Source organism: Nyctereutes procyonoides, unplaced genomic scaffold (genome assembly GCF_905146905.1).
Source record: "Nyctereutes procyonoides isolate TBG_1078 unplaced genomic scaffold, NYPRO_anot_genome, whole genome shotgun sequence".
NCBI classification, from domain to species: domain Eukaryota; kingdom Metazoa; phylum Chordata; class Mammalia; order Carnivora; family Canidae; genus Nyctereutes; species Nyctereutes procyonoides.
In genome coordinates, this window is record NW_026575052.1 from 45,153,639 (window position 1) to 45,177,124 (window position 23,486).

The window sequence follows — 23,486 nt, forward strand, 5'->3', positions numbered from 1 at the left end:
ATGATGCTTTCTCCCCCCAGGAGCTATGGAGAAGTTTCTTGAAATAATGCAGGGGACTGTGTAAGCTCTGAAATGCAAAAACTGAACCCCCTCCTATGTATCCAGCTAGATATTAGCTGGAGCTGGTCTCTGTCCTTGGAGACTTAACCACTGTCTCCCCATCACTGTAATTGTTCCTCTCTAGCAAATGTTGCTTGACCCAGCAAATGCTTCCACCACTAACCCAGGCACATAAAGCACAAAGTGAGGCATGCATTCTTGACCACTCCCCCTACCCTCTCCTCACTTCTGTCAACCTCCAAGTCCTGTGGATCTACCTCCTAAATGGTGTTGAATCTATTCACTTATTTCCAATCTCCTGGTCCAAGCTACAGTCATCTTGTAACTGAGACTGCATACACTGGCCTCCTAAGTGGTCCTTCTGCTTTTTCTCTCTCCTCTTCAAATTATTCTTCCCACTGTAGCCAGAAAAACAGTCTAATAAACCCAGGTCTGATGCAGAGTTACTGTGTCCCTTAAAATCTTTTGATGGTGTCTACTGACTTCCGGATCAAATCCAAATCTTTTATGATATGGCAAAGACCACAATATCTACTAGATAGTCCTTGTACCTCCTTGTACTTCTCGGCTGCCTTGAAGACAGGTGAGGCTAGGGGCATGGTTCGGGCCAGTGGGCAATGAGTGGAGTGACAAGTGTCACTTCTGATCTGAGGCCATTCACTGGGTTGTAACTCAGTCTTCCTTACCCCTCCCCTGCCATGAAAACTAGGGCAGTCCATGTGTTTCAGATGGCAACTACAAGATGATGGCCCAGCCTCAGTGAGTGTTCTGGAGTGACTATGTGAGCAGAGCCTCTCACTGTTCTGTGCCAAACATGTAATGTGGGTGAGAAATAAGTTTATCTTTGTCAAGCCATTGACAGTTTGGGGCTGTTTATTACCATAGCATAACCTAGCTTATGTTGACTAATACAGGATGACATATAAAGCCCTCTGTGATCTGTCTCCCACTTACTTGTCTGGCTGTGTCATGTCATTCTCTTACTCTCTTTGCTCCAGTTCTAGTATTCTTTTGGTCCTTGGGTATACTACACTTCCTCATCCTGCAAGATTTTTGCGCATATTACCTCTATTCCCTCAAACATGCTACCCTCCATGCTCACCTACATAGTTTCTAATCATCTGTCTGATCTTGGCTTAAAAAGCATTTGCTGACCCCCTTCCCACAAAAGTTGCACATTATTCTTTCCTTCTCCTATTTAGTTCCCTCTCCTTCACTCTTTGTATCATTCATTACAATTTGAATTACTTGGTTAATGTCTGACTTTACAATCCCTGAAAGTAGGGACCTATATCTGTCTGTATCTTTATATTATTTTTTTAAAATATTTTATTTATTTATTCATGAGAGACACACAGAGAGGCAGAGACATAGGCAGGAGGAGAAGCAGGCTCTAAGCGGGAAGCCCGATGTGGGACTCGATCCTGGGATGTCAGGATCACACCCAGAGCCGAAGGCAGGAGCTCAACCACTGAGCCACCCAGGGATCTCTGTCTGTATCTTTAGACTTTAGCCTAGGACCTGACATAGCAGGTACTCAATGTAAAATGAGTTGAATGATTGAATATACATATATATAGGACAGGGGTCACACGGAATGGGTTTGTTTTCTAAATTTTTTCTCCTTATTCACTTGTTAAGGTAAATTTTTTTTTTAACAGAGTACCTCTGTGTTAGTAGCCTATGCAGTCTAAGCAACACCTGCTTAGTGTTGGCTTAGACCTAGCAGTCTAAGCCATCAGGTGTTTAAGAGAAGACAGAGACAACTGAGTGGTCAACTAGTGGTGACATTTTATGGAGGAAGCAGGTTTCTAGTTGAGCCTTGTAACCTGAGTGAGATTTGAACAGGTGGAGAGGATCGGGTGTGTGTGCCTCAAAGGGGCCTCAGGAAGAGAAAAAGCACTGGTAATGAGAATATTGTTTACTAGACACTGTTAGAAGACCAGCTTCTTGGGACCCATCCTCTTCCCTTCCAATTTCCAGTCTTTCAACATTGATTGAGTTGGAAGAGCTATAGAGAATCTTGCAGGCTGGATAGTGTTCTGGGCATACCATTTGCTTCAGAACCTGTTTTGGCTCTTAAGAATGAGAGAATTGGTCTCTTTTTCTCCAACTATGTCTCTGTTTTCACCCTACCTTCCTAGATGGTGGAAAGCATGCCTTTTACTATTCTCATAGCGCCCCACTTCTCACTTTTAATGCTTTATGCTTGGTAAGCATCCAATTGATGCAGTTAAACAATGGAAACTCTCTTTTAAATTTGTAAAGATCTGCCTCAAGCTAAGGTGAAGCTCAAGGATAGAGAGGTTAGGAACTCCAGGTTATAGTATTATTATACTTGAGAAATAAGTAGATATAGTCTAGCATGTGCTCTTCCTTTGTTTTCTTTTTAAAGTAGCTTTAAAAAAACCCAGAAGGAATATATGCTCATTTCAGAAGCTTTATAAAATATAAGTTGGCAGGGGCAGTCCGGGTGGCTCAGCGGTTTAGCTCCGCCTTCAGCCCAGGGTCTGATCCTGGAGTCCCGGGATCGAGTCCCACGTCGGGCTCCCTGCATGGAGCCTGCTTTTCTCTCTGCCTATGTCTCTGCCTCTCTCTCTCTCTGTCTCACATGAATAAACAAATAAAATCTTTAAAAAATATATATAAGTTGGCAGAAGACAATGAAAATATCTAGATTTTCATTATCTGGTGATCACCACTGTTAATATTTTTGCATATGCCCTTCCAGTCCTCTATCCATTTATATATATACACACATATGTATAAAGCTAGTTTCATACAGTTCCAATTATTTATCATGGTAAAAAACATATGACAAGAATTTACCCTAGTAGCCATTTTAAAATATAGGATGCAGTAGTGTTGAGTATATTCATATTGTTGTGAAACAGATCTTCATGACTTTCTGACCTTCTAAATCCAGAACTCTATACACATCAAATTTTATTTACTTAGCAACAAATCATAAACCTCTTTCCATAATTACCAAATACTCAGTGATATTTATATTCTTCTTTAGAATTATTCTAATGGGTATATATTTTTTCATCACCATAATTTTTAAAAATGAAATCCTTATTGGATATTTAGATTATTTCTTGTTTTTCACCATTACACACAATGCTATGGCGAACACCTTGTACATATATCTTTGCATACTTGTTCAAATATTTCTTTACAATAAACTCTTGGATGTGGAATTGCTGAATCAAAAGAGATATAGGTTTTTAATGTTATTGATATGGGTTTATTTGAGTTTGAGCATGAGAAATTGCACAATTCACACTCCTACCAGCAGAATAAAAAGGCCCATTTCCCCACACTCTTGCCAGAACTGGGTGTTATCTTCTGGCATCTTTTCTTTGGAGACTTTAGTTACTTCTGAAATAAGCCTTCTATCAAAAAGGCATTTCTCTCAGGTGTCCCTGTGGCACAAGTGTATTTCAGGGTAAGCGTGTATCAGATGCAGACTTAATACGTACCTCTACAAACAAGATCGGGAAGATGCCTACTTGATCCCCTAACTTGCCTTCTGCCCAGTTCTCATCTACTCGGCTGATCACAGTGATGATATCATCCTGAAAGAGACAAAGTCTCAAGGTCAGCATTTGCTCTCGGTTTTCAGGTGGCAAAAGCTTTCAGTGGAGATCAGAGTGGAATCCCAGATGGTGTAAGGTGCAAGAAATGTAACTCTTTCATAATTTATTTATAAAATCTTCCTCCATTAAGGGCAGTATTTGGGTCACCAAGACTATAAGAGGAGTAGAAATAATTTGGAGGAACAATGGGATCCAATAGAAAATTTGGAAATGTTTCTAATTTTCAATCACCAGCAGAATCTGGGTGTTAGTTTATATTAGTTTTATGGAGAAATCAATATGGGAGCCACAGGGAGATAGATTTTTAGCTTAGCAAAAGGCAGAATAAATTTCATTCTAATTTTGAAGACTTTGAAGAACCTATTCAACTTTAATTTTTTTTTTATCTTTAAGTAATCTCTACATCCAACATGGGGCTTGAGCTCACAACCCAGATATTAAGAGTCGCATGCACCACTGACTGAGCCAGCCAGGCACCCCTACTCAATTTTTAATGTATCAAATGTAAGGTGTCTTTTTACTCAAAATTTTCTTGTTATAAAAAGTGATATGTAGATTTGTAGAAACATTTGAAAATACAGTAAACAAAACAAATATTGTACCACAATATAGATACAGCCATTGTTAACATCCCTGTTAGCACATTTCCCCCCTACATTCTTTTCTATGAAGATAAAACATATCTGTTCTATATACTATATATATATTGATTTTTTAAAACTTTGCTGAAAACATACACTGGTTCAAGAGCTATAGAACATTTCCAGCACCTACAAGGTTCCTTTGTGCCCCTTCCCATCACCCAATAAGAGCTAACCACTATTCTGACTCCTAGTGTGTGTATATGTACACATTCATTCAGCCCATCCTTATATTTCATCTATAAGAAGTCATACAGGACACACTGATTTTTCACTGTATACCATACCAGGAATGCCTTTCTACTTCCATACCCATTCATCAGTCCAAATCTGAATATCCATCCTTCTCAGTAATTTAGATGAATCCAAATCAAAGTTCATTACTTCACTGTACCTTTTCTTAGCTTTCTCTGTCCCTATCACAATTTAGTTACACATTTATAGTTATGATTTCTTTAATGCCTGTCTACTGCATCAGACTATAAACTCCATGTGCTCAGGGTCTCTGCTCTGTTCATTTCTGTGTCCCCAGCACCCAATACAGTGGTTCCCATTTAGTAGTCACTCAATAAATATTTCTCAAAGAATGTGTGCATGCATAAATAAGGGGATATGTGAGTAAACTGCACAAGTACCTGAGATAGAAAACACTAGGAAAAGAACATCTTTGAGGAGGAAGATTTGGGTTTATTTATTTATTTATTTATTTAAGATCTTGGGTTTAATTTGGACCTGCTGAGTTAGGAAGATCATGAAATTTCCTAGTGTAGTCTCAGCCTTCCACAGCTTCCAGAATGGATCAAATCCTCTCTTCTGGTTCCTGGGTCATAATTTCTCATTAATGTGTCTGTTCCTTTCACTAGTCTGCCAGCTTTGTGAAGGTAGGAACATTGATTTGTCCTTTTTTCCTCTGTGGACAGCTTGGCACATGGATGGGCTCAATGAGCAAATGAGCAGGTGGAGTTTTTGCAAATTTTGCAAATTCCCAAAGAGGGATAAAAATGCAGATAATGCTTCCTGCCTCTGCCTTCCTCCAGTGGTGTCTCCAGAGCTCAGTGTTTAATGCCTGGCCACAAAGTAAATGTTCAATAAATATCTGTGGGCTTGAACTGCCATTCTTCTAAGCATCACTCCATAAGGGACTCAGTCTGAGGTGCCAAGACAATAATGCTCAGTATTTCAAAATATGGAGGACAGTGAGGTTATCTAGTTTGAGGCAATCTGAATCAAATCTCATTTCTGGGAGTGGTGGAATAAAAATGTTTGACAAAATAAAAGATCTTTCCTAAGTTTCCATACCAGATCTACTTCTAGTATCTGGTGTACTTAGCATAAGCAGCAAAGAGTGAAAATCACCCCAACTTTGGTCTTTGTGAGAGAATTCGAATGTGTAAGGAATAATAAATACGGAATACACAGAATTAAAGTAATCTAGACTTCAGTAAAAGTGTTGTTACTGGACAGCCCGGGTGGCTTAGCAGTTTAATGCCGCCTTCAGCCCAGGGCCTGATCCTGGAGATCAAGTCTCACGTCCGGCTCCCTGCATGGAGCCTGCTTCTCCCTCTCTCTCTCTCTCCCTCTCTCTCTCTCTCTCTCTCTCTCTCTCTCTCTCTCTGTCTCTGTCTCTCATGAATAAATAAATAAAATCTTAAAAAAAAGTGTTATTACTTGCACATGGTGAGAAATTATCTGATAAATAAAAGAGGCAAAAAAATCTTAGGGTAATTAATATGCTTGGAAAATAATATCTTGTAAGAGGTTATTTATATATAAAGGCATAATTATGTTATTGTGTGTTTCTGGAGTGCTTTGAATACAATGTTTACAATTAAATAGAATGTTGCAAAGAGTAGAATTAGGTACTCAGAACTTAGTCAGCAAGAATATCCTCACAGATACATGGTAAAGAAGTAAGAGCTCTATTTTGCCCAGCACACTGTCAAACTGTATTTGTAAATTTCTGTCCACTTATCTGTCTCTTCTACTACTCTGCCTAAGGGCAGAGACTGTGACTTGTTCATGCTGCATCCCCCAGGGCCTGTGAAGAAGAGGTGCTCAAAAGTGACTGTAGAATGAATGAGTGAAGATGTGAATACTTATTTTTGTAATTGTAATATAAAAGGTTTAAGGATTTTCATCAAACTCTTACTAGTAGATTTCTTTGGCAACTTCCATTTAGTTTTGAATGGTACAAACACACAGTACATATATATGCACACGTATATACATAGAAACATTTATGTGTAAAATAGGTACACATTTTAAAAATCAGCAAGTATTAAACAAGTCCAGGTTCTGCTACAGTCTCTATGTAGTTGCTGGTGACCTCCACGGCTGCCCAGAATCTTACCTTGAGGAAGGTCAGGCAGTCCTGGTTCTCACTCTTGTCTTTGTCTCGTAGGTCGAAGTTGTAGAGGGCCCGGCAGAGTGGGGGTGGCTGGGGAAGTTGTTTGATGACTTCCACGGAGCTGGCTGGGAAGATGCCACTGACTCCATTGATCTCCCCCTGGTACCAGTTCTCATCCAGCTGTCTCCGGAGAAGGATGACATCTCCCTTATTAAACCTCAGGTCACCAGGATTCTGCCCTCGGTAGTTGCATAAGGCCTTTGCTCGAGGCACCTGCAGTGTGGCACAGACCAATGAAATATGTCCTTAGTTTACATGCTAGGGGGACAGAAGATACAACATTGATAGCTGATTACTGAGCACTTCCTTTTTTTTTTTTTTAAAGATTCTATTTATTCATGAGAAGCACAGAGAGAGACAGAGAGGCAGAGATATAGGCAGAGGGAGAAGCAGGCTCTATGCAGTGAGCCCCATGTGGGACTTGATCCCGGGACCCTGGGATCATGCCCTGGGCTGAAGGCAGACGCTCAACCGCTGAGCCACCCAGGTGTCCCAAGTAAGTACTTCCTATGTGCTAAGGGCTGGATGCTTATTACTCCCTTTCCTAAGTAGGGCAACTGAGGCACAGAGTGGTTTAATACCTTGTCTAAGAAGACACAGCAGGGAAATAGTGGATTTCCTAGTTTCAGAGTCCCTGTTCTTAATCAATATGTAGGGAACAGGATTTTGGACTTGACTCCATAACTACGTGAACTTGAGTGAGTCAGTGACTCTCTCTGGAGCCTGCATACTAATTGGGAGAATTCTGGCTCTACCACTTTCCTCTCATGTGACTATGGTCAAGTCACTTAATCTTTCATAAATCGTATCCATCTATAAAATGGGGTAAAAATAGAATATGTACTTCATTAGGGTAGTCTTGAAGACTAAATGTTTTTAAGATCTTATTTATTTGAGAGATAGAGTGAGGGAGTGAGAGAGAGCATGAGTGGAGAGAGAGGGGCAAAGGGAGAGGAAGAAGGAGACTTCTCTCTGAGCAGGGAGCCCGACACAGGGCTTGATCCAGGGACTCTGGGATCATGACCTGAGCTGAAGGCAGACACTTAACTGACTGAGCCACTAGGTGCCCCTGAAGACTAAATATTTATAATGTTGCATTTAGCATATTGCTTGATAAATAGTATGGGCTCAATAAATGACATCTCTTATAATCATCATCTGTAAGGAAAGGTTAATGATACCAGTTTTACCTATTCCTCGGTGTTGATGGGAAAAAAACTGAGGTGAAAAGTCCCAGAAAATTCAAAGTGCTATATGAGGGGCACTGGGCTGCCTCAGTTGGAGAAGCATGCAACTCTTGATCTCGGGGTTGTGAGTTCAAGCTCCACACTGGGTTTAGAAATTACTTAAATCAATAAATAAGTTAATATAAAAAAATAGGAAAGAAAGTGCTATATGCGAGTGATGTAACATAATTTGTCTTCAGTCTCCTCTACAAAGTGTAAACCTCATGAGTGTTTGGATCATTAGGAAGCACTGAGACAAAGAATTAGTCAGAAATCAGTCATCACTTAAAAAAAAACTCAGCTAAAGAACTATCATTTGTTAAATTAGTTGTCTATCTAAATAATTGTTTCAATCAAGTGCATCTTTTTTTTCCTAATTGAAACAGGTTTCTACATGCAGAAACAGTTTCACTTTGGTCTTGCTTGAAGTCAGTGTGGCAAACTGAAAGTTCTCCTAACTTATGTTTACTAGCCCTTCAGTGTCACCTGGGTTTGGATTTTACTTTGTGCTTTCCTCAGCAGTGGGGTGAAGTAGTCCCCTCTCTCTCTCGGGGGTAGTCTTGCTATTCATAAGGGGATGTAAGCAGGCAGTATAGTATTTCAGTCTGCGAGAAACTTCCGAATCTGCGATGTTCATTTGAAAAGGAGTAGCAAGCAGTTTAGGGGTAGAGACAAGCCCTGAACAGTCCCTTGCTGATGGGATGGTAAAGCAGGGTTTTTCTGCTGGTCCCTGGATAGAGTAAGGAGGGCCCAGGGAGATAGAAAACCACAGGTACACAGCTCATCCTAGGGAAATGAGTGGACAAGTGAGCGAAGACATGTGTACTAGGAGTCTTAGCATGGTGTTGTGGATATCATAAATGGAATTGGTTGAAAAATTATGGAAAATCCTAAGTCATTAAAATTATACACTGATCTATAATTAATAAAATTGCCAGTTACTCATAATATATACTAAATATAACAGAAGAGGTTAAAAAGTTATGTTTTTATTATAAATGAAAACTAGGCTTTCATTGTAAATATATATGTATATTTTTATCTGGATGGCTATGCCAGCATTTTAAGAGTAGTTACTGCTAAGTGGTGATATTTTTTAATATTAAAAAAATGGTTTCCCTAAGTGCTTAGCCATGTTTTCTAACTTTTCTACAGTGAAATAATTGTATCGTCTACTAAAATTGGACAGTAGAGGGGCGTGTGGCTAGCTCAGGCAGTAGACCATCTGACTCTTGATCTCTCAGTCATGAGCTTGAGTCCCACATTGGGTGTGGAGATTATTTGAAAAAAATTGGATAGTAGAAAGAAAATGAATGAAACTGGGGAATGAGAAGTGAAAGGTATGAGAGAAATTTAGGAAGAAAATAAGCCAAGCTGACTAGGATCAACAAGCCAAGCCAACTACCTTTTTGAAGTTTCTTATCTGAGAAATACGCAAATAGAAGTAGAACGAAAGCATAGGATTGCTGAAGAATGATCTGAATCTGTTAGATTCCTAGGGTTGGGTAGATCAGGTGCAATAGTTGTCCCCTCTTTCTTCCAATTTTCCATTGTAATATAAATCACATTTTTGGGGTACATGGCCACCTGGAACACTGGTCACATTTTCCAGCCTCCTGGGGCAGCTTAGTTTTGGCCAATGGGGTATATATAAGCAACTTTTAGGATGTGTCATTCCTGAGAGAGACTGATTTTCTCTTTCTTGCATTTGCCATGTGGAATGCAGACATGATTGCTGGAGTTGTAGCTGCCATCTTGAACACTGAGGATGAAGGTCACACTGAATGAGGGAAAGAAGTTACAGAGTTGCCAGACAATTCCTAGACTACCTTTACTTCCAGTCTTTTGTCTGGAAGCAAAATAAACATCCATCTTGCTTAAGGCACTGTTAATTTGGATTTGTAAAAAGCGAAAGAACAAGAAGGAAGACTGAAAAAAATTGAGAGAAAGAACTGAAGCCCCTTTGGCTTTGCATAATAACAATAATACCAATGGCTAATGTTCATGAGTGTTCCTTTCCATGTGCTAGGTACTCCACGATAGATCTTATTTAATCTCATGACAGCCTGTTATTAGAAAACTGGGCATCAGAAAGGTTAAAGGAGTGGCCCAAGTTCATGAAGGTAGATGGTGGTGGTTTAAGATTTGAGATTGGGTTTGCCTATTCCGAAGAGCTCAAGCTCTTAACCACTCAGACAGTGTTTTTCAAAATAAAATCTGTGGTTCACCTATATCACCTGTATCTTCCGTGATGGAAGATATAGGTGGAAGATGGAAGATGTCCAAGATGCAGATTCCTGGACCCCCCAACCCTGACCTATTTTACCAGAATCTCTTGGCTGCATTTTTACCAAGCTCCTCCAGGCTCCAAGTTTGATGCCCCTGGTCTGATTTATATGTTATTCTAACTAAAATGGGAGCAATGGAGTTGTGATGTAGGTTTTGTGAATGGCTAAACTGCCTTTTTCTCTTTCTTTTCTGGAAGACAGTCCAGTGCAAGTGGCCACATATTTTAATGACTACTGAGCAAGCATATTAAAACTGAAATTGCATACAAAGTGCTTAAATCTCTGCAAAGATGCGTGGACTTTGAAACCCTGAGATAGTACTAAGTGCCTGACCAACTTCATCTTTCCTCCATCTCCCCTCAGTACAGATAAGTGTTGTGGAACTGTGTTGTGGAATCATAAATTGATTTTAAACATCTTCTTTCTCTTCAATCTCCCTTGGTATCTCAGCTCTACATTCATACTTATAGGAACCACTGCCTTCCTGTTGTAAAAATGGTTGGATGGGAGCAGGGGCAGGGAGAGAGGGAGAGAATCTGAAGAGAGGGAGGAAATTAACATTTATTGTGGTACTGACCAGCCACAGAAATGTGCTTCACATTATATATAGCTCTACTTCACTTTCTGTGTATTATGTCATTCATACGAACTAAAAATCTTCTGAAATAGGTGGCATCATCCCATTGTATTGGTGAAGAAATAGAAGTTCTGAGATGTTCACCATTCATACAAGGTCACACAGCCAGTGTGACCGACTGGCTCTTGTGACCTCAAGGCCTGGTGCTTCTCATTCTCATTCTTTTTCATCCAGCTGAAGTCATCAAGTATGTTTTTCCATCATAAAACTCATTTGGGCCTCTGTTTTATAATCAAAATCTGAATAGAGTGTGAATGCAATTTGCTTGCTGCTGGCTGTATTAGCATGAATTATTGAACTCCAGAGCCCTCACATAAAAGCTAAGCACCTGAAGAGACTCAGCTGGTTGATTCTATCCGGTTCTCAACTGTTCTCTCAGGGGAAAATGACTCAAGTTCCACATCAGCTACCACCCGTTACATTGTTGGTAATAGCTTTTATCACCCACAATTGTTTTCTGTCTCTACACGTGTAGGTGGGTGGGGAAATGCAGATAAAGTGGGTGTGGAGGTCTCAAAGCCAGGTCGTTACCAAACTCTTTTTCTTTGTGTTTTTCTGAAAGCCAGATAATCCAATGCTAGCTTGTATGTGCCTGAAGAGCTTTCCTTTTCTATGATTCAAAAGGCTCAAGTTTTCTGCGGTTCTGTAATTTGTCTATTCATTTGTCACCGCACTGGGTCTGAAAGCCACAAGGACGGCTTTGGATGGAGGGATAATGTGTGAAACCAAGAAACAAGGAAACAAGGTCGGGCAGACACATTAGCATAAAGGCATGTTGTAGAAATGAACACTAGTAGTAAAATTAGGGCAAGAATTCCTTCTCTGAGGAACCACCTGTTTGCTCTCTATCTTCTGATGGGCCTGTCATTCATTCTGGTCACACCACACACATAGGGGTTTGTGGGCCAGGCCAGCCACAGTACCCAAAACCCCTAGCATAGTGCTTTGTATGGTGCACTCATCTGCCTCCAGTGGGGTCAACTAAAATCTTCTCTGAGGTTTAACATATAGATGCTCTCTTGGATCATGAGCCTTGAGGAGGTAAACCTTGGACTACCAATGGTGATATTTCCTGAGCAGTAAGACACATCTTCTTGAATGAAGCTGCAGAAGGCAGCAGAAAGAGATATAGATAGATAAGAGCCTTGACAATAAAATTTGAATGCCTAGGTCCAGCTGTGGCTTGAAGGATACTTAGTTAATAAATAAGACCATATCTATAATGTTTTGTTTATTACTTAAACTACTTGGGAGTTATTTTCTGACACTTGAAACTGAACAAGTCCAGATAAGCACATATTAAAAACCCGGAAACAAGACTGCATAACAGTGAAATACCCAAATAGTAGAATCCAGAAACAGCAGGAGGGATAGTTTGCCAATGAGCTCTGAGCTTATTTCCAACTTGAAAATAATAAAGGAGGCATGTGGACTGATAACAGGGTAACAAGAGAAAAGGAGCCCAAGTGGAACAGAACCACCACAGTACAAGGGAAAAGGCTGAGCTGGGAAGAGAACCCCATTTCTTACTATGTAATGAGCTCTTTGCCATGCACTAGTGACACTTCCCAGTGGTTTAGAAAGGATTTGGCCTGGTTCTTTCTACTCCTGGCATCAGGTGGGGCCAAAATCAACATGCTGAGCTAACTGCTCACCTCCGTGAGCTGGTCATGAGATCAACCATCTTTGGAGAATGGAGCCAAGAAAAAAACATCCCAGCCTTTGGCTCAAGTTATTATTCACTAGGCTATGGATTCTCGTTGGAGAGTTCAGGATGTGTCTCTAATGCATCTCTGTATCTGTTTCTGAGACCTGCAGACGAGGTGTTTGATAAATGCTCAAAGAATGAATGATATTGTGAATTAATCAAGAAATAGCCAGAAATTGGCATTCCGGGAAGAGAAGGATAGATGCAAGGTTAATAAATATGACTGATAATAATAATTTGAAAGTAGGCTTATTGGCATAAGCTAGAAAATAAAAATGGGAGTCTTGGCCATATTTTCCAAATTGTCCTGATTTTTAATAATTGGGTGTTACATACATTCAAAAAAGTGTTCCATACTCCAGTTCAGGAAATGCCAATTTAAAGTCATATAGGTTTCTTTGCTGACTGGCTTCTCAGAAGCTTTATCTGCCCATGTGATTTTATATTTGCATCTGGACCACTTTGCAGGATTAACAGAACAGGCCTTGGGAATGCTGGGTAGGATAAATGTGATTTTACTCTACTAGTGAGACAAAGGGCCAACTAACTGTCGTGGATCCTAACTTCCTACTTGCTGCTTAGCCAGTTGGGCCAGAATGCCTCCCTCCCTCCCCATAATAATCCTTTTGGAGCAGATTTTGGGCAATGGAGACTATGTTAGAAAGTCCTAACTGGCCCTTGTGCACACATTTTGTCTTCCCTGGTGAGAAGGGAGAACCCACCCCCCAGTGCTCAGCAGGATCAAGACCGTCTGCTAGTTGGGGGATTGAGATCACCAGAGGGTTCACAGAATTATGCTCTTCCTAAGTGGAAGTCCTTGAATCTGGGCATTTACATTTGAGGCTGTATGAGATATCAGCCTGGGAATACCCTGCCTGTTATGAGATATTCTTTGTGAATTTCTTTTCTTCATAGAGATTTTTACTTTTTTAAGGGAGACACAAGGGTGCAATAGAACACCAATGTTCGCATCAAGTAGGATGTTTGTATGCATTCTGGCTTTTGTAACTTTGACCAAATCACTTAGCCTTCATGATCCTTAGCTTAGGTCATACACAAAATGGGGCTGGTACTACACCTCTCTGTGCAGCACCGTCAACAAGTCTGGGTTATTCAGACCCTGCCTATTCCAATGAAAGGTTTGGCAGTTGACCTGGGAGATAACCTCTAAGCCCTGGGAATATCCTGCCTGTTCAGAGAGATTTGGTTTACTTAGGGCCTTGGGGCATACCAGAGAGTCTAAGCTAACAATGTGATTTACAGCTTGGAGGCTTGAGTCATGTGATAGAATGCTGACGTCTCGAGGAGCTGGAGACTCAAGTCAACCACATGCCTACCTGACCAATCTCCAATAAAATGCCTGGACATCAAGTCTTGGATGAGTTTCCTTGGTTGGCAATACTTCATGTGTGCTGTCATGCATTTTGCTGAGTCAAATAAGTGTCTGTACAACTCCTCTGGGAGAGAACAACTGGAAGCTTGTGGCTGGTCTTTTCAGGACTCTGCCCTATGTATTTTTTTCTGATTCTGACTTTAATATGTATCCTTTCACTGTAATAAACTGTAACGGTGAGTGTAGCAGCTTTGCTGAGCAGTTCTGTGAGCCCTTTTAGTGAATCATTAAATCTGAGGGGGGTCTTGGGGACCTATGAACACACTTCCTCCTGGGTTTGCTAGTAGGACAAATGTGATAAATCACAGAATATTTGTAGAATGTTTGGCAAATAATAAGTGTTCAATAAATAAGGATGCCTTGAGATTTTCCCCAAAGGAGGAGAGAGGAGTAATAACCTCACTGTTTCATCTGGCCTTACTTTTCCAGCCCTACTTGTCATTCATTCATTCATTCATTCATTCAATAAATATACTTTTGAGGGCCAACTATGCCAGGTATTGTTTAGTTGTGAAACCAAGATTAAACTTATAACTAAATATATAATTACAATTTGCAATAGTGTTATGGAAGAAAAGAATAGGGCAATGAAGGCTGGGAAGGGAACCAATGTAAGGAAGGTCCTTGTTACTGGCCCTGTATCAACATCTAAAAGTATATTCTGTTCAGTGGCTTTTGTCATGAATCTCTTTTATCACCTTCCCTCAGTCACCATCTCAGACTTCTCTTCTTCAGGTTGTAGGTAGAGAGCTGGGACACTACAGCTCTGCATTGTTCTTTATTATCTATCTACTGCTACTTTTAATCAGTGGGCATGGTATTCCTGCCTTCCTCTCTTAATAAAATATCAATCAAGTACCCAGGATATGCCATGCATCTTTCCCTTGGTTCCTCTTGCCTCCTTCCTGGGTTATTAGGGGTCTCATAGCAGAAAAAAGTGAAAGAGGCAGGGGTTGATACCAGGGGGCAGAGAAAGAACCATTCACAGTCCTTAGTCCCTTTTTATGGTCACCCTTAGCATGCTTTCATTTTTTCCCCGCAAACATTTTCTCTGAGATTGCTTTGGGGTGATCTCATTCCCCTAACACAGGAGGTAATCCCAGACATGTTTATAGCCATATGCCAGCTCCTAACATAAGCGGGTTCTTAATAAATAGCTTGTGATTGCTTTTGAAATGGGCTAGGTGCCATGTCCCAGAACTGTTCAATAGTACTGGGATAGTACTGAATTCTCTAGGGAACCAAAGCATTTCCACTGTCATCTCTCCTTCTGGGAGGGCAGAGGCACCTGTGAGGGAGGGCCAGAGGTGTATGGGAGCCTGAGGGACAAGGGGAGGAGCTTTTTCACTCATCCTGAGAGGCATGCTCTGCTCCCTTCCATTATCCTCATTTTCAGAGTGAGCTTTTCCAATAGGTGTGGCACCTGGTGAATGAGTCTCTTTCCATATGGTGTGAGAGCCTGAGCCTAATCCCACACGCAGGGGGAGGAAAGATGGGTCAAATGACTCTCCCACCACCATCATCTTCCCTGGCTTAGGAAAAAAAAAACAAACTTCTGGTAACATGTACACTGATTTTCTCCCCCAAGTTTTTTTTTCTCTTTCACCCCCATGTGAAGATTTCTGCAGCTAAAGGAGGAATCACTATGGACAATATGACCTAGGCAAACAGGGGACAATTCTGATAACCAGACCATTGGTTGGGGGCTGGAGGGAGCCCCTAGACAGGATACACAAGCTACATATTTATGTCTGTGAGTGACTGAACCTCTCTGAGCCTCAGTTCCTTCAACTTCAAAGCAAAGACGGTAATTCTTACCATTCTTTCCAACTCTAAACACAACAGAGACTAAGGTGAGTGATCAAAGCTGCACGAATATCTTTAAAACATTTCAGAAATAAAGGTGATGGATGAGACAAAACCAAATTAGCAAAATGTTGGTTACAGCTGAAATCTGAGTCATTGATAAAAGGTTATTTATAAGACTACTGTTCTCTCTACGTTTGTGTAAGTGGTTCCTCCTTAGAATGGCAGGTGCCACTAACAGGACAGGCTGTTGTGGTGAGGCATGAAATGATTGTTGAGTCACTTCATTTTCATCTTGGGGAAAATGCCTTTGAAGAGGAACACTAAGGTGGCTGAGCTTGTCCTCTACTGTCGAAAGTTACATCTTGATTTCAAACAGTTTGCTTCTTAATTCATCTCAATCCTTTAAGACTTGCATATTGTGTGTGTGCATATTTGTATCTATTTGCACTTTAATTTGGTGATACCACAGGAAAAAGCCTGCATGATGCTTGTTGAAAACAGCAAGCTCTGGAAAGTTAGAATTCTTTTCTTTCAGTTCAGCTGTCCTTGAAGCCATGATTTTCATCATAAGGACCTTCTGCAAATCTGCAGTTTGTCTGCCTCTGTCAAATGAAAATTTAGACCATTCTTCTCATTTATACCAAATGGGACAGACATGACCTTGGAGAAGAAGTACCTGCCTATAGAGATGGTCCTCGTGTTAGGAGTGAGTGATGCTAAAGACCCACGTGTCATCAGTCCCACTGGGCACAGGGTCATTTAAGTACAAAGCCTGAATTTAGGAAAATCTACTGAAAATCCCTGAGAAAGGAAAATATCTCTGATGATTAAGCTATAGAAGTATTCCAGAAACGATTTGCAATCATTTTTCACTCTAAGATAGAGTCAGTAGTCCTCCTAGGAATTCAAGATACTGGGGCACCTAGGTGGCTCAGTTGGTTGAGCATCTGACTCTTTTTTTTTTAATAAATTTATTTTTTATTGGTGTTCAATTTACCAACATACAGAATAACACCCAGTGCTCATCATGTCAGGTGCGGCCCCCCCAGTGCCCATCACCCATTCACCCCCACCCCCCGCCCTCCTCCCCTTCCACCACCCCTAGTTCGTTTCCCAGAGTTAGAAGTCTTTATGTTCTGTCTCCCTTTCTGATATTTCCCACACATTTCTTCTCCCTTCCCTTATATTCCCTTTCACTATTATTTATATGCCCCAAATGAATGAGAACATATAATGTTTGTCCTTCTCCGATTGACTTACTTCACTCAGCATAATACCCTCCAGTTCCACCCACGTTGAAGCAAATGGTGGGTATTTGTCGTTTCTAATGGCTGAGTAATATTCCATTGTATACATAAACCACATCTTCTTTATCCATTCATCTGTCGATGGACACCGAGGCTCCTTCCACAGTTTGGTTATTATGGACATTGCTGCTAGAAACATCGGGGTGCAGGTGTCCCGGCATTTCATTGCATCTGTATCTTTGGGGTAAATCCCCAACAGTGCAATTGATGGGTCGTAGGGCAGGTCTATTTTTAACTCTTTGAGGAACCTCCACACAGTTTTCCAGAGTGGCTGCACCAGTTCACATTCCCACCAACAGTGCAAGAGGGTTCCCTTTTCTCCGCATCCTCTCCAACATTTGTGGTTTCCTGCCTTGTTAATTTTCCCCATTCTCACTGGTGTGAGGTGGTATCTCATTGTGGTTTTGATTTGTATTTCCCTGATGGCAAGTGATGCAGAGCATTTTCTCATGTGCATGTTGGCCATGTCTAGGTCTTCCTCTGTGAGATTTCTCTCCATGTCTTTTGCCCATTTCATGGTTGGATTGTTTGCTTCTTTGGTGTTGAGTTTAATGAGTTCTTTATAGATTTTGGAAACTAGCCCTTTATCTGATACGTCATTTGCAAATATCTTCTCCCATTCTGTAGGTTGTCTTTTAGTTTTGTTGACTGTATCCTTTGCTGTGCAAAAGCTTCTTATCTTGATGAAGTCCCAATAGTTCATTTTTGCTTTTGATTCTTTTGCCTTCGTGGATGTATCTTGCAAGAAGTTACTGTGGCTGAGTTCAAAAAGGGTGTTGCCTGTGTTCTCCTCTAGGATTTTGATGGAATCTTGTCTCACATTTAGATCTTTCATCCATTTTGAGTTTATCTTTGTGTATGGTGCAAGAGAGTGGTCTAGTTTCATTCTTCTGCATGTGGATGTCCAATTTTCCCAGCACCATTTATTGAAGAGACTGTCTTTCTTCCAGTGGATAGTCTTTCTCCTTTATCGAATATTAGTTGACCATAAAGTTCAGGGTCCACTTCTGGGTTCTCTGTTCTGTTCCATTGATCTATGTGTCTGTTTTTGTGCCAGGACCACACTGTCTTGATGACCACAGCTTTGTAGTACAGCCTGAAATCTGGCATTGTGATGCCCCCAGATATGGTTTTCTTTTTTAAAATTCCCCTGGCTATTCAGGGTCTTTTCTGATTCCACACAAATCTTAAAATAATTTGTTCTAACTCTCTGAAGAAAGCCCATGGTATTTTGATAGGGATTGCATTAAACGTGTAAATTGCCCTGGGTAACATTGACATTTTCACAATATTAATTCTGTCAATCCATGAGCATGGAATATTTTACCATCTCTTTTTGTCTTCCTCAGTTTCTTTCATAAGTGTTCTATAGTTTTTAGGGTATATATCCTTTACCTCTTTGGTTAGGTTAATTCCTAGGTATCTTATGCTTTTGGGTGCAATTGTAAATGGGATTGACTCCTTAATTTCTCTTTCTTCAGTCTCATTGTTAGTGTATAGAAATGCCACTGATTTCTGGGTATTGATTTTGTATCCTGCCACACTACCAAATTGCTGTATGAGTTCTAGCAATCTTGGGGTGGAGTCATTTGGATTTTCTATGTAGAGTATCATGTCATTGGCGAAGAGGGAGAGTTTGACTTCTTCTTTGCCAATGTGAATGCCTTTAATGTCTTTTTATTGTCTGATTGCTGAAGATAGGACTTCCAGTACTATGTTGAATAGCAGTGGTGAGAGTAGACATCCCTGTCTTGTTCCTGACCTTAGGGGAAAGGCTCCCAGTGCTTCCCCATTGAGAATGATATTTGCTGTGGGCTTTTCGTAGATGGCTTTTAAGATGTCGAGGAATGTTCCCTCTATCCCTACACTCTGACGAGTTTTGATCAGGAATGGATGCTGTATTTTGTCAAATGCTTTCTCTGCATCTAATGAGAGGATCATATGGTTCTTGGTTTTTCTCTTGCTGATATGATGAATCACATTGATTGTTTTACGAGTGTTGAACCAGCCTTGTGTCCCGGGGATAAATCCTACTTGGTCATGGTCAATAATTTTCTTAATGTACGATTGGATCCGATTGGCTAGTATCTTGTTGAGAATTTTTGCATCCATGTTCATCAGGGATATTGGTCTGTAATTCTCCTTTTTGGTGGGGTCTTTGTCTGGTTTTGGAATTAAGGTGATGCTGGCCTCATAGAACGAATTTGGAAGTACTCCATCTCTTTCTATCTTTCCAAACAGCTTTAGTAGAATAGGAATGATTTCTTCTTTAAACGTTTGATAGAATTCCCCTGGGAAGCCATCTGGCTCTGGAGTTTTGTGTCTGGGAGGTTTTTGATGACCGCTTCAATTTCCTCCCTGGTTATTGGCCTGTTCAGGTTTTCTATTTCTTCCTGTTCCAGTTTTGGTAGTTGGTGGCTTTCCAGGAATGTGTCCATTTCTTCTAGATTGCCTAATTTATTGGCGTATAGCTGTTCATAATATGTTTTTAAAATCGTTTGTATTTCCTTGGTGTTGGTAGTGATCTCTCCTTTCTCATTCATGATTTTATTAATTTGAGTCTTTTTTCTCTTCTTTTTAAGGCTGGCTAATGGTTTATCTATCTTATTAATTCTTTCAAAGAACCAACTCCTGGTTCTGTTGATCTGTTCCACAGTTCTTCTGGTCTGGATTTCGTTGAGTTCTGCTCTAATCTTTATTAACTCTCTTCTTCTCCTGGGTGTAGGATCTATTTGCTGTTTTTTCTCTAGCTTCTGTATGTGTAAGGTTAACTTTTGTATTTGAGTTCTTTCCAGTTTTTGAATGGATGCTTGTATTGCGATGTATTTCCCCCTCAGGACTGCTTTTGCTGCATCCCAAAGATTTTGAACGGTTGTATCTTCATTCTCATTAGTTTCCATGAATCTTTTTAATTCTTCCTTAATTTCCTGGTTGACCCTTTCATCTTTTAGCAGGATGGTCCTTAACCTCCACGTGTTTGAGGTCCTTCCAAACTTCTTGTTGTGATTTAGTTCTAATTTCAAGGCATTATGGTCTGAGAAAATGCAGGGGACGATCCCAATCTTTTGGTATCGGTTCAGACCCGATTTGTGACCCAGTATGTGGTCTCTTCTGGAGAAAGTTCCATGTGCACTTGAGAAGAATGTGTATTCAGTTGAGTTTGGATGTAAAGTTCTGTAGATATCTGTGAAATCCATCTGGTCCAGTGTATCATTTAAAGCTCTCGTTTCTTTGGAGATGTTGTGCTTAGAAGACCTATCGAGTATAGAAAGAGCTAGATTGAAGTCACCAAGTATAAGTGTATTATTATCTAAGTATTTGTTCACTTTGGTTATTAATTGATTTATATATTTGGCAGCTCCCACATTCGGGGCATATATATTGAGGACTGTTAAGTCCTCTTGTTGGATAGATCCTTTAAGTATGATATAGTGTCCCTCTCATCTCTCACTACAGTCTTTGGGGTAAATTTTAGTTTATCTGATATAAGGATGGCTACCCCTGCTTTCTTTTGAGGACCATTTGAATGGTAAATGGCTCTCCAACCTCTTATTTTCAGGCTGTAGGTGTCCTTCTGTCTAAAATGAGTCTCTTGTAGACAGCAAATAGATGGGTCCTGCTTTTTTATCCAATCTGAAACCCTATGCCTTTTGATGGGGTCATTAAGCCTGTTCACGTTCAGAGTTACTATTGAGAGATATGAGTTTAGTGTCACCATGATATCTATTCCGTCCTTGTTTTTGTGGATTGTTCCACTGAACTTCTTCTTAAAGGGGAATTTTAAGAGTCCCCCTTAAAATTTCTTGCAGAGGTGGTTTGGAGGTCACATATTCTTTCAGTTCCTGCCTGTCTTGGAAGCTCTTTATCTCTCTTTCCATTTTGAATGAGAGCCTTGCTGGATAAAGTATTCTTGGTTGCATGTTCTTCTCATTTAGGACCCTGAATATATCCTGCCAGCCCTTTCTGGCCTGCCATGTCTCTGTGGAGAGGTCTGCTGTTACCCTAATACTCCTCCCCTTAAAGGTCAGGGATTTCTTGTCTCTTGCTGCTTTAAGGATCTTCTCTTTATCTTTGGAATTTGCAAGGTTAACTATTAAATGTCGAGGTGTTGAACGGTTTTTATTGATTTTAGGCGGGGATCTCTCTATTTCCTGGATCTGAATGCCTGTTTCCCTTCCCAGATTAGGAATGTTTTCAGCTAGGAGTTGTTCAAATACATATTCTGGCTCTCTGGCCCTTTCGGCGCCCTCGGGAACCCCAATTAAACGTAGGTTTTTCTTCCTCAGGCTGTCGTTTATTTCCCTTAATCTATCTTCATGGTCTTTTAATTGTTTGTCTCTTTTTTCCTCAGTTTACCTCTTTGCCATCAACCTGTCTTCTATGTCACTCACTCGTTCTTCCACCTCGTTAACCCTCGTCGTTAGGACTTCTAGTTTGGATTGCATCTCATTCAATTGATTTTTAATTGCTGCCTGATTAGCTCTAAATTCTGCAGTCATGAAGTCTCTTGAGTCCTTTATGCTTTTTTCTAGAGCCACCAGTAGCTGTATAATAGTGCTTCTTAATTGGCTTTCTGACATTGAATTGTAATCCAGATTTTGTAACTCTGTTGGAGAGAGGACTGTTTCTGATTCTTTCTTTTGAGGTGAGGTTTTCCTTCTAGTCATTTTGCTCAGTGCAGAGTGGCCAAAAGCAAGTTGTATTGGGAAAAGGAGAAAAAGGAGAGAAAGAAGGAAAGAAAAGAGGAAAAGAAAAAAGAAAAAAAAAAGAAAGAAAAAAGAGAAGAAAAAAAGAAAGAAAAAGAAAGAAAGGAAAAAAAAGGGTGGGGGAAGGAAACAAATCAAAAAGCAAAAAAGAAAACAAACAAACAAACATAAAACCAAACACGGGGGAGTATCTTCTGATTCTGTATACTTTTAGTCCCTTCACTTCCCCTGGAACTTGTCCGTCTAGCTGGTCTTCTGGGGGAGGGGCCTGTTTTGCTGATTTTCAGGTGTGAGCACTTGGGGGAGCTGCTCTGCCCCCTGCCTGGTGCAGGGCTCTGTGGGTTGTTTACCCCGTGAGGCCCCAGGAGGAACAACCGCAGTGGCGGCGGCCAGCTCTGGAGCCCTGGAGTCAGCTCCCGCAGTAACTCCAGAGCTCTGCGTCTGCAGGGCCTGGAGGCTCCGGGGCGGGGCCGCTGATCTGCTCAGCTCAGGGCAGGAGCGTCCTTGCTGTCCTGGGTCCTGCCGGCCTCTGCCTGTCCCGGGGGAAGGCCGGATCCTGGGCTGTGTCCCAGCGCCCAGCGCTCCGGATCCTGCGCTGTTGGATTCGCACTCCCGGCCTGCAGCCCCCTTCGCGGAGCTGCCGCCCGAGCCCCTCTGAGCTGGTCCCGGAGCCGCGCAGCCCCCTCCTCACGGAGCCTCTTCCTCTGCCCGAGCCCCCCCGAGCTGCTCCCGGCTGGGCAGCCCCCTCCACCGAGCCGCCGCCCAAACCCCTCCGAGCTGCTCCTGGGTCCAGCCGTGCGCGCTGCAGACCTTCTGGGAGCTCGGCGCACTCTCCCCGGGGCGTAGGTGTCTGTTACTGACCCAGGGAGCCCGAGGGCATCCCCGCCCTTCTGGGGTCCTGCTCCAAATCCCTGCGAGGCCTTTCTGACCGGGAAGATTGGTGTAGCTCCTGCTTCTCCGGGACGGGGCTCTCCTGTCCTGGGGACACTCGCCCCGGCCTCAGCCCGGCCCCTTGCGGGGCTCCTCCCCCTTGGAGGCCTTTTGTTTATTTCTTTTTTTCCCGTCTTCCTACCTTGATAGAAGCACAAACTCTTCTCACTGCAGCATTCCAGCTGTTCTCTCTTTAAATCTTAGGCCGAATTCATAGATTTTCAGGATAATTTGAAGGTTTTCTAGGTAATTTGGTGGGGGCAGGTGATTTGGAGACCCTACTCTTCTGCCATCTTGCCCCTCCTCCCGAGCATCTGACTCTTGATTTTAGCTCAGATCAGGATCGTAGGGTCAGGAGACTGAGGCCTGTGTTGGCTCTGCATTTGATGTGGATACTGCTTAAGATTCTCTCCCCCACTTTCCTGCCCCCAACCCCTGCAGGAATACAAGATACTGCAAATTATGTGAACAGCTTGTTTTTCCCCCCACAAGGTCATACCCAGATAGGTGCCAATAGGTTTGGCATTGTCTCTCTGTCTTCAGGATGTCTTTACTGTCTCCCACTCCCAAGGCTGAATTGGGTCTCCTTTTCTTGTGAGCCCCTGCATCCTACAAGGGCCGGCCCTATCACACATTACTCTTCACCTTGTGATGTAATTGCTGGCTTCCTTATCTGTCTGCCCTCCAGACTTGAACTCTGTAGTAGCAGGGCTTATGGCTTATTCATCTTTAGATTCCAGACAATTGGAAATGTGATGCCATCCTGTGCATT

The 23,486-nt window shown here is 41.6% G+C and overlaps 1 protein-coding gene across 7 annotated transcripts in view; it reads right to left on the minus strand.

Moving 5' to 3' along the window:
• The window catches only part of SH3RF2 (SH3 domain containing ring finger 2), a 132,354-nt gene that overhangs the window by 65,715 nt on the left and 43,153 nt on the right, over window positions 1-23,486 (minus strand). For all 7 annotated transcript variants that reach the window (XM_055331223.1, XM_055331216.1, XM_055331217.1 and 4 more), the window contains 2 exons: window positions 6,654-6,923; window positions 3,546-3,641 (listed from right to left, as the gene is read on the minus strand). In XM_055331223.1, the coding sequence (XP_055187198.1) occupies window positions 3,546-3,641; window positions 6,654-6,923 (366 nt within the window). The remainder of the gene's footprint in view (window positions 1-3,545; window positions 3,642-6,653; window positions 6,924-23,486) is intronic.